Here is an 11,141-nt window from a genome sequence, read left to right as displayed (position 1 = left end):
TTCCGGCCCTGCCTCGCTCAGAGTCCAATATAATTAAGAATGCCAATATCTTTGTAAAAATGTTCTTTTACTTAATAATAAAATTTCATAAGATACTGTCATGTGATTTAGTTAAAATTGTCTTATTTGATGAACAGAACCTACAAAGAAAATGATGTTTTAGAAGCAGTACCATGGCAATGCAAAATTAAAACAGAACCAGAGCCGAACACAACTTAGCGACTGAACATTTCCTTCAGTTATATTTATGCACCTATTTAAAGTTATGACCCTAGATTTTCACTAATCCATGAACACATTTTGGTTCATTTAAAATCTCAAAGTTACACACCCACAGTGTAACATGCACACGCACTACAGGGTGAACTACTTTGGCTGTTCTTTTCCAACCAAACACTTCCTGAACCGTGTCATGTTAAAACCAGTCTTGGGAGAGTTAACTCTGATCACCAGGTAACAGGAAGTGTGTCTGGACGGGACACCAGGGGGCTTTCCCAGGCTGTTCTGAAGGGTCATGAACCCACAGTATAACAGGGAGTGGGGGGTCATCATTTACATGAATGGCTCCCAGCAGGGACCTCCCACTCCCAAGCCCCACACAACCCCGCCCCCGATCTGGCTACCCTGAGGGACAGGAACCTGACCCAGGGCCCAGGGAGGGATCAGAGAACTCGGGGTGGGGGGTCATTTGCATGAAAGGACCCTCCCCCTCTCAGAGTATGAAGAGGGGAAGGAGCGGTGTGGGGACGCTCTGCTCAGCTGTGGGGCTACAGAAGGCAGGACGCCCTGACCATGTCCACCATGGCCTGGTGCCCTCTGCTCCTCACACTGGTCGCTCTCTGCACAGGTGACTGGATGGGGGGACAGGGGAAGGGGCTTGGGAAGACACACATGCTGTGTTCCCCACTCTCGTGTCTGGACCCCAGAGTCACCATCTCTGTCTCTCCCCATTCCAGGATCCTGGGCACAGGCTGTGCTGACTCAGCCGCCCTCCGTGTCCGTGTCCCCGGGCCAGAGGGTCACCATCACCTGCACTGGAAGCAGCAGCAACATTGGGCGTGGTGATGATGTGGGCTGGTTCCAACAGATCCCAGGATCGGCCCCCAGAAGCCTTATCTATGATACCACCAGTCGACACTCAGGGGTCCCGGACCGATTCTCTGGCTCCAGGTCTGGGAACACAGCCACCCTGACCATCAGTTCACTCCAGGCTGAGGACGAGGGGGATTACTACTGTTTATCTGGTGACAGTAGCGGCTATGATGGCACAGTGCTCCAGGCCTGGGGGGAAGTGAGACAAAAACCTGCTCTGCTCCAGACATGGGCCTCCCAGGGCTGAACCATCTCTGTCAAAGCAGACACTGTAGCAGCAGCTCTGAAATGGACATAAATCGTATTTCATTTCACACGGTGGGAACAGGAATGTTTGGCTGTACTTTACAGCTTACTGCCAAGGTTTTCACCCCAACGCCCTCAGCTGCTCTTCCTAGTCCTTCTGCTCCACGTGAGACCATTTAGTGGAAAGCAAATTTGTTCAAATCACCATGTTCAAACCAACTTATTCAAACACTATCATTTTAATTTCTGATCTTGAGTAGTGTGTTTTCCTATTATTTTCAACTGATAATTTAGAAGAATCTCAACTTAATGGCTGTATTGTTAGCTGTTGTCTATAAGGTTGCAGGTATATGAATTCTATCCCTGGTTATCCTTGGTTTCTCTCACACAGGATAGCTCAGCCCCTAGAGCTGGTTGGTGTGGGTGTCCACACCGCAGCCCTGATGCCCTGGACTGTTGACACCATCAGTGGTGTCACGGCCCGTGTGTGGGGAGACCCCTGTCCCCCCCAGACCACAGGTGACACTGTGGCTTCCCGCAACCTGAGCAGGGACATCACTGTTGCCGCTGTGCTGTATACTGGGACCAGCAGAAGCCAGTGAGCCCTCCTCAGCCCTCCTGTCCTACCACTCAGACTCCAGGAAGAACCAGGCTCCGGGGTCCCCCACGGGTTTTTCTGGGTCCAAAGGTTCCTCGGACAACGCAGGGCTCCTGCTCGTCTCTGTGCTGGAGCCTGAGGACGTGGCTGACTCTGACCGTGCAGGCTGGTACAGCAGGGCTTCTCACAGAGACACAGGCAGATGGAAACTGGGATGAGACCTCAGCCTGTCAGAGACTTGTTCTTAGAGAACTGTCAAATTTCAAATAAATTCCCCAGAATCAATGAATTCCTGGGGCATGTTCTAGTTCATAATAAGTCTACTCCCAATTGTTCAGTCAGTTTTGCTGAAGTCTCAGAAAATGTAAACAGATTCTGATACCACTGAAGTGCACCCTGATCATCCATGTGAACAAGAGAGCCGTGAGCTGAGCTCCCTCCCCTGAGATCAGGAGCAGGAGGCTTTCCCAGATGTGCCTTCAGCAGAGTCTGTGGACCATCCCAGCAGGCGGATTGCCCCCCAGGGCGTGACCTGTGCTCCTGAAAGGTCAGAGCAGAGACCCTGAGGAGTGAGGGGCACCAGTGACACATCGCAGGATGCAGGGAACCCCGGGAGTGGTTCTCCTGACCCAAGGTGCTGGCTGTGTCCTCCCCTCCCCTCCGCTCTTCTTCACGCCATCAGAGCATTTCCTACTTCAGAGTTGGGGAGGTCTGTGGACTGTCAGGAGCAGGGGCTCCCCACGATGTGCCCGTGTCCCTCTGCCTCTGATGCCCTTGATGAGCGCAGATCCGAGAGCACCATCTCCTGCAGAGGGAGCAGTGGGGACACGGGATCCCCATGGCAATGATGACCAGGGATTCCAGGCAAAGCCCTGCCTTTGTGACCAGGACAGAGGTGAGGGACACTCAGGGTTCTGCCCTGTTCTCCGGCTCCTGGTGGGTCCACATGCCCTCCTTGATCACTTTGGACCCCATCCTGATGAGGAGGCTGGTCATCAGTGTCACACAGCTCACCACTAACCACAGCCACAAGGAATTCCCGTGTGATGGGGATGTCTGATGGAAGTTTGCCCTCTACTCCAGGGTGGGACCCATCACTGCCCTCAGCCTGATGGTGACATCAGCAGTGCTGGGGTAGGTCTCTGCGGTCACTTGTGCTGTTAAATCCAGGCAGTCTCATACCCTCATCCTGGTCCATCATTTTGGGGTCCATGAAATTGTCTCCCTCTCTCTCTGGTCTCCAAATCCAAGCAGAATGCCCATGTGCCCAGACACACAGGGTCCCTCACAGGTACTGAGCAGGATGCCGAGGAAGCAGAAGTCCAGCATCTGTGCCCTGGAGCCCCAGGGGGCCTCTCCCATCCCCCAGCACATTCCTCTCCTGCTCCAGGCTTTGTGTTCTGCCTCAACCCTGACCCTTAGGGAAGCTTGGTGCCTCCGTTTCTCTGGACACTGCACCCTAGGAGCCCTCCTCTCCAGGTGAAGGAGACCCTCCCCCTTAGGATGCGGCTCTCAGACTCCTCACTTGCCCTTTTTCTCCTCTTTTCCCTCATGAACTTCCCACCCTTCCCTCCCTGGTTCCTTGTTTGAGATGATATTGGACAAATGTCACTATTTTGGATACAGACCTTATAAACCCACCCTCATTAAATCTATGGAGTCTAACAAATGAATGTCAACGGTGTTCAGTGAAGATCAGGTAACAGGTCAGAAGGATTTCTCAATCAGGAATGAAGGAGGAGCCCTGACAAGGATGAGATTCCCATTTATAGTTATAATCTTTTATATCAAGCATTTAATATAGAAAGCTTACAAAATTTGACTCAAAACATCTTTAATCTTTAAATATGTGAGTCAAAAAGTACTGTGAGGACCGTGTCCAAGGGTAAATGAGAACCCCTGGAAATGATCAAGGAAAGATTTGTTATCCCTGAGAACTTCATACTGTCTTGGGAAAGAGATAGGAACAGAGCGGTGCACTCCGGGCTGGGACAGACCCTAGTGACCTTGTAAAACCAACATCAACCACATATCAGCCTGGGAGGGAAACTCAGAATTGTGACCAGGTACAACCCACGGGCATCTGGGATTTTGAATCCTGGGACTTGGTTCAGGTGGTTGTGTTCTGATAGTGAACCCAGGAGTGAGGCAGAGCAAACTCAGACCTCAGGGAATCCTGAAATTCATTTGTTTATCAGCATTGCATTAAAAGGTCTGAAGTCAAAGTTACTTGGTAAAATTAATGACCAGATCCATATTCCACGGAAAGGACTCATTCTACTGCCCTGGGTGGTGACATCAGGAAGACCCTCCTGCAACTGTGAGAAAGCCCTTGCAGGAGGCTGTGGAGTGAAGTGGGGGAGGAGGAGGTCTGAGCCCAGCAGGGGGCGCTGTGGGCCTGGTCCTGAGAGCTCAGGGTCCTGGCCAGGTGGCCGGCACCTCCTCCCCGGGCTCTTGCCCACGCGGGCAGCAGGGTCCTCACTGGAGGGTGACGTTCCTGCACCTGGGCCCCCAGGGGACGCGGCAGCTCTCAGCTCAGAGACACAGGCTTGCCTCTCCTTTCCTGCTCCTCTGTCGTGGGGTCAGTGCCCAGACCTAACATCCAACCAAGGACAGAGGGAGGATCATACAACAAAAATGAACTTCCTGCAGTAACCTCGACCTCCAGGGATACCTGGACAGGGGATGAGAGACCCCTGCAGAGGGGCTGCCCCATTGCCGACAGAACGCCCGGCGTTCACAGTGGGAGAGGGCTGCAGGCAAGGACCCTTTGTCACCACCTATGTCATTTGAAATTATCCCTGTTGTGTTATTTGACAATTTCAAGATTTTAGAGTGAACTATGGAAACTGACATTGTTTCAGGTTTTGTGGCTTTGTTAGTTGTTCCTTTCCTTTATGTGACCACTTCTTTGATCTAAAAACTTGAGATATATGAAATCACATATTTTCCAAAGCCATCATCAGTACATTTGTATAATAAGAAAAGGATTATCTAGGAATATATTTTTCACATCTATGAGTTGAGGTTCTCTAACACCTCTGACAAAAATCATGTGATTGTTATTAAACAGCTACTTTAGCAGCAAATCTAACAAGGATACAAAATAAGAATAGCATTTAACATTTTTCATGTTAAAGAAACAAGAGGTGAACAAGACTTTTCCCATCTCTTCCACTCACGTTAACACTTGAGATGTCTGAGCTCCTTCTCGTCCTTGTTGCCCCCACATCTCTCCTCCCTCCCGAGTCCATCAGCTCCACAGCAGAACCACAGGAAAGGGAGTTTTACAGTGTCCACGGTGCTCACCACACCTACCTGTTCACACACAGTGCTTTTCTATTTCCGATGATGAGACACGTGTTCCCACTTTATTGTAACTGAACTTGCAAGCTATCATCATTGCATGATGACCTGGTGACCTTTTCCCCTACAGGTCTATTGAAGCTACTCCACATTGTCATGGCTTTTACAGCACAGGAGGCCGTCACCCCAGGCCTGTGTCTCTACATGTCACTCTCAACCCCCAGCCCTGATTCACCAGCGCTGGGACTAGGGACACTTTACAAGATTGTGTTCAAGGGCCATGCATTTCCCTTCACACCAGACACAGGCTCTGGGATTTCCTCCTGGGCTCAGGGCTGGAGGGACAAGGACGGACAGCATCACACAGACGGGACACAGCAGTTCCCGGAGAAGGACGGAGAGTGTTCTAAAGATGGGCTCAGGTTTGCGAAAGGCTAGATTATTGGGGCAAGAGAGACAGACTTGCAAACTCCTCCTTCAACCTCAGATACTTTGGGGAGGAGATAGATGACCGAGGTCACCAAGGTCACAGGAGCACATTTGCTGAAAGATGTCACCCCATCACTCAGGGGCTCCTTCTGGTTCTGTCCCCGCTCTGTGTGAGGTCCAGCATCTGTCTCCTTCAAGTCCCCCCACCCCAGGGGACCTCAGGTGACCTGGGCAGGGAGAGGAGGAAGTGATTTGCATGAGGCCCCTCCTCCTCCTGATGGGCTGGAGGCATGAAAAGGCCCAGGACCCCACCTCTAGCCCAGGAGGCTGAGGAGGCCGCGTCCCGGGAGGGTCCCCACCATGGCCTGGACAGTGCTTCTGCTCGGGCTGCTGGCTTACGGCTCAGGTCAGGGGCCGGGACTCTGCACCCTTGGGCCACCTCCACGCAGGGTCTGAGGGCCCTTGTCTCCATAACAACCCCTGTCTCTCTCTTGTTCCTTTTAGAGGTGGATGCTCAGACTGTGGTCCAGGAGCCAGCACTGTCAGTGTCTCCAGGAGGGACGGTCACCCTGACCTGTGGCCTCAGTTCTGGGTCAGTCACTACCAGTAACTACCCCAGCTGGTTCCAGCAGACCCCAGGCCAGGCTCCCAGAACTGTTATCTACAGCACAAACAGCCACCCCTCCAGAATCCTTGCTTGCTTCTCTGGCTCCATCTCTGGAAACAAAGCCGCTCTCACCATCACCGGGGCCCAGCCTGAGGACGAGGCTGTCTATTACTGTGGTCTGGGTAGTAGTAGTTACAATGCCATAGTGATGCAACCTCATGGGGAAGCACTACCAAAACCTGCCGTTTTGCTCAGAGGGCTCAGCGCTTTGAGGCGGGAGAGGCAGAGAGAGGGCGGAAATGCTCAGCAGCCCGTGGGGAGGGGGCTCTGGGGTCCCATCTCCTTCCAGCGTTTCATGGCCCTGCGCCTGCTCCTGTCTCTCCTCTGAGGTGTCCAGCTCTTCAAGGGGACACCTCTCTGCCCATAAAGATGTGGAGGGGAATCAGGTCCACATTTTATCAACAACATTGAGAGTCAGAGTCCCCAGCACAACCAGCATGACTCTCCTTGCTGATGTTGATGATGACCCTATATGACCTCTAGGGCTGGCAGATGAAATCTAGCAACTGCACCCTGGCAGGGGTCTCAGCATCACTGTGTGGGGACCTGGTCTCCCAGACCCTCCTGGCTGAAGTGGGCAGGGCCCCATGACCCTGGGGGTCAGGTGCCTCTGGGGCTCCAGCCCATCACAGCCTCCAGTCTGAGCCTGGCCAGGAGTCAGGCTGGTCAGCTCTCCAGGTCCCCATCCCAGACCTTGGCAGCCAAGGCGGGGCTGCACTTCTAGGCCACACCCCAGCCTGAGAATGACCAGGGGGACAAGCCGGGCTCGTCTGTCCCCCGCTGACTCTGCCAAGTGTTGTGCAGGGAATTAGAGACAATACTGTCAGTGACACAGCCAGGAGCACAAGGAACTGAACTGAATGAATCTTTAGTTTCTAAAAATAAAAACACTAACGAGTATGATGCAATCAATATAAAGCACTCTAAGAAAATCTGAGGCAGATCAGAAGTCTGTGCGCTGAAAATGACAAGCATGCAAGAGAAACCATAGACAGTGAGCAGGTACCCCAGGCTTTAGTTCCAAACATGAGTGTCACTAAGATACAGTCACTGAACAGAGCACAACAGTGGAACGCAGCTTGCTGCTCTTCAGTCACAAAGTCGTGTCTGACTCTGTGTGACCCCTTGCACTGTACACGCCGGGCTTTCTGTCCCTCACCATCTCCTGGTGTTTGCCCAAGTTCAAGTCCATTGAGTCGGTGATGCCATCCAACCATCTCATCCTCTGTCATCCCCTTCTCCTCCTGCCCTCAGTCTTTCCCAGCATCAAGATCTTTTCCAATGAGTCGGCTGTTCACATAGGTGGCCAAAGGATTGCAGCCTCAGCTTTAGCATTGTCCTTTCAGGAGTATTTAAGGTTGATTTCCTTAAAGATTGACTGCTCTGTTCTCCTTGCTGTCCAAGTAACTCTCAAGAGTCTTCTCCAACACCAGAGTGTCATTGTAAAGCAGCTATACTCCAGTAATGAAAAGATAACAATCATTCCCAAATGGATCACAATTCTCCCTGCAAACACGGTCTTCACCTGCCATGAAGCACAAGGGAGGAAGTTCTAGCAAAGAAATAGAAACTATGAGAAAAGACATAGAGGAAAAAACTGCCCTGGAACCATCCTCCTCTAGTCCCAGATAAGCTGATATGTCTGAGAAGGGGAGGTGCAGCAAGAGGTTCCTGAACTCCAGGAGCACGGGAGTGCTGAGAGTCCCCTGCAGTGGGCACCTGGGGTCACCTCTCCACCAAGAGTGCCTTTGTGACCCGCAACCTGTTGGTGAGAATTATGACTTGGGTGCTGCTCTAACAGAAGAGGGTGTCAGTGTGATTTCAGGGATCCTGAAATTCAAGCTGGCATTTCCAAGGCTTAAAATGGAACCTACACCCGTAAACTCTGAATAGAGAAAACAAGGACTGCCCCCCACCAAACCCCCCACCAATCACACACACACTCATAGATTTTCTCCACAGCTGCTTGGCTGGTCCCAGAAAATGAAGATGCCCTGAAACATATGGGGTGCTGACAGCCTGGTCTAGTGGTGTTACATGGAGTCATGCGCGCACCAGTGGGGGAATGTTTTTCCCAGACCTTCACTTCCATTTAAGTTTGGCAAATCAATAATAGAAGTTAAAAAATATGTGAAAATATTTTGCAATGAAGAATTAATATGAGAATTAATTATGCTGAAAATCAATGAGAATGAATACAAAAATCAAGTTCACAATTATTAAAAGTACTATACAATTTTAAAATTATATAAACAAAAATCATTACAGATGGTGATTGCAGCCATGAAATTAAAAGACGCTTGCTCCTTGGAAGGAAATTTATGACCAACCTAGATAGCATATTAAAAAACAAAGACATTACTTTGCTGACAAAGGTCCATCTATTCAAGGCTATGGTTTTTCCAGTGGTCATGTATGGATGTGACAGTTGGACTGTGAAGAAAGCTGAGCACAGACGAACTGATGGTTCTTAACTGTGGTATTGGAGAAGACTCCTGAGAGTCCCTTGGACTGCAAGGAGATCCAACCAGTCCCTCCTAAAGGAGATCAGTCCTGGGTGTTCATTGGAAGGACTGATGCTGAAGCTGAAACTTCAATCCGTTGGCCACCTGATGCGAAGAGCTGACTCACTGGCGGAGACCCTGGTGCTGGGAAAGATTGACGGCAGGAGGAGAAGGGGATGACAGAGGATGAGATGGCTGGATGGCATCACCAACTGGATGGACATGAGTTTGGGTAAACTCCGGGAGGTGGTGATGGACAGGGAGCCCTGGTGTGCTGTGATTCATGGAGTCACAATGAGTCAGACACGACTGAGGGACTGAACTGAACTGAAAAGTAGTTCACAGTGTGTGTTACAGATGTACAGAACAGAATTTTGGACTCTGTGGGAGAAGGCGAGGGTGGGATGTTTTGGGAGAACAGCATCAAAACATGTATATTATCAAGCGTGAAACAGATCACCAGCCCAGGTTGGATGCATGAGACAAGTGCTCAGGGCTGGTGCACTGGGAAGACCTAGAGGGAAGGGGTGGGGAGGGAGGATGGAGGGGGAATCAGGATGGGGAATGCATGTAAATCCATGGCTGATTCATGTCAATGTATGGCAAAAATCAGAACAAAATTTTAAAGTAATTAACCTCCAACTAATAAAAACAATTAAAAAAAAACAACAAAGTGTGTGTTAATCTGTTTCCAGCTGTAAAATTAAAAGAATAAACTTTGACCATATTTGTATGGCAACGATAAACTTTCAGTAGAAATACAAAAGAAAATTTGAACAGGAGTGAAATATTTTCTTCCAGGAAGGCACTGAGTAGCCAGGTAGGGCAAGCCCTTCATTATTTATAGTGCTGCTTCCTTATACCTGCTTTCCCTTGAGAAGCAGGAGGGGGTATGAGAGAGGGGATGGGGCAGAGCCCTTAGATGTCAGAAGGAAGGATGCTGGTTCCTGACACCACAGAAGGGTCACTCTGCCTGCTCAGAGTCAGGCTCGGCAGCAGTGACGTGCCACCTGTCCCCTCCCCACTGAGGACAGAGTCCTGAGCACAGTCTGCGCTGCGTCAGCCGGGCCCATTGTCCAGTTCAGTGCTCAGGTCCTCCAGTGCCCATTGTCCAGTTCAGTGCTGCTGGAAAGAGCAGCAGAGCTGGCGGTGTGAGGTGTCCGGGAACCCACAGGTCCCAGCCAGAGACCCCAAACCGTGATGCCTGCTGGTCCCCAACCCTCAGGATCCGGGATCAGTCTTTTGGCTCCAGATGTGGTCACTCAGGTTCCTTGATGACTGCGGGCTCCTAACCTTGGATGAAAGATGAGGATGGGGGTGATCATGATCTGGGCACCTGGACACAGGTGGTGCCCCCACAGTCAGCTTCTCTTCTGCATCCTGGGAGCTGGGAGCAGAGTTAGCCTCACTCAGAAAGGCAGCTTCTGATTCCCAAGACAACAGGGAGTGAACACGTGGCAAATGCTTTATTTAACTTACATAGGAAAGAGCAGACCAGGAACTACTACAGTGGGGTCACGGAGTATAAAAACAAAATGCTTATAGTTCACTGGGAGAGCACCTCAAAGCAATCTGCGTGTGCCTGTGTGCGTGTGTAAGGCACTGCTTCATTTCTAACGAAGGAGAAAGCACCCGCGTCCTGCACAGTCAGGAGGCTGCATCCACGGGGTCATCACTGTCCTGACCTGACCCTGATTTAAAGGAATACGTGTGCCCGCCTTCCCCTCAGGCCTGACCCTGAGCTGTGAGGGCGCCATGTACAGACTCACCCTGAGGGTCTGAGGGGAGCCCACAGACGGCGCTGAGGTTACAGGGGACACAGAACGGAAGCCGGGCCAGAAGGCAAGAATGGGACAGAGCACAGAGCAGGGCCCGGGTCTGCCCCGAGGGCTCTGGTCACCAGGTCGCAGGATGTGTGTCTGGGCCTGGACACCAGGGGGCGCGCGGGGGCCGATCCTGGGGGTGGTTGGGGGATGGGCGCTGGGACCCTGGCGCTGCCTGGTGGCCTCTGCTCCTGGCTCCCAGTGTGACCTCCCACCCCGGGACCCCCACAGCCCCGCCCCAGTGAACCCACTGGCCACCCTCAGGCACAGGGGCCTGACCCAGGGCCCAGGGAGGCATCAGAAAATTGTTTGGGGAAGGGGGTTCATTTGCATGAAAGGACCCTCCCCTCTCAGAGTATGAAGAGGGGAAGGAGCAGTGTGCGGATTCTCTGCTCAGCTGTGGGGCCACAGAAGGCAGGACGCCCGGACCATGTCCACCATGGCCTGGTCCCCTCTGCTCCTCACCCTGGTCGCTC

At 51.7% G+C, this 11,141-nt stretch overlaps 2 gene segments (V, D, J or C); both read left to right on the top strand.

The window, feature by feature from the left end:
• The first annotated feature begins 723 nt into the window (after positions 1 to 723).
• LOC133057985 (immunoglobulin lambda variable 1-40-like) lies at positions 724 to 1,940 on the top strand. The segment is given in 3 exon segments: positions 724 to 847; positions 957 to 1,291; positions 1,851 to 1,940. Coding segments are annotated over 3 exon segments (480 nt in total).
• Positions 1,941 to 6,004: 4,064 nt separating this feature from the next.
• On the top strand, positions 6,005 to 6,666 carry LOC133057984 (immunoglobulin lambda variable 8-61-like). The segment is given in 2 exon segments: positions 6,005 to 6,077; positions 6,176 to 6,666. Coding segments are annotated over 2 exon segments (537 nt in total).
• The last annotated feature ends 4,475 nt before the right edge of the window (positions 6,667 to 11,141 follow it).

The sequence above is a fragment of the Dama dama genome, chromosome 5, assembly GCF_033118175.1.
Source record: "Dama dama isolate Ldn47 chromosome 5, ASM3311817v1, whole genome shotgun sequence".
Lineage (NCBI taxonomy): Eukaryota > Metazoa > Chordata > Mammalia > Artiodactyla > Cervidae > Dama > Dama dama.
Note: the sequence above shows the minus strand (reverse complement) of the source record. Positions and strands in the feature narration are given on the sequence as shown.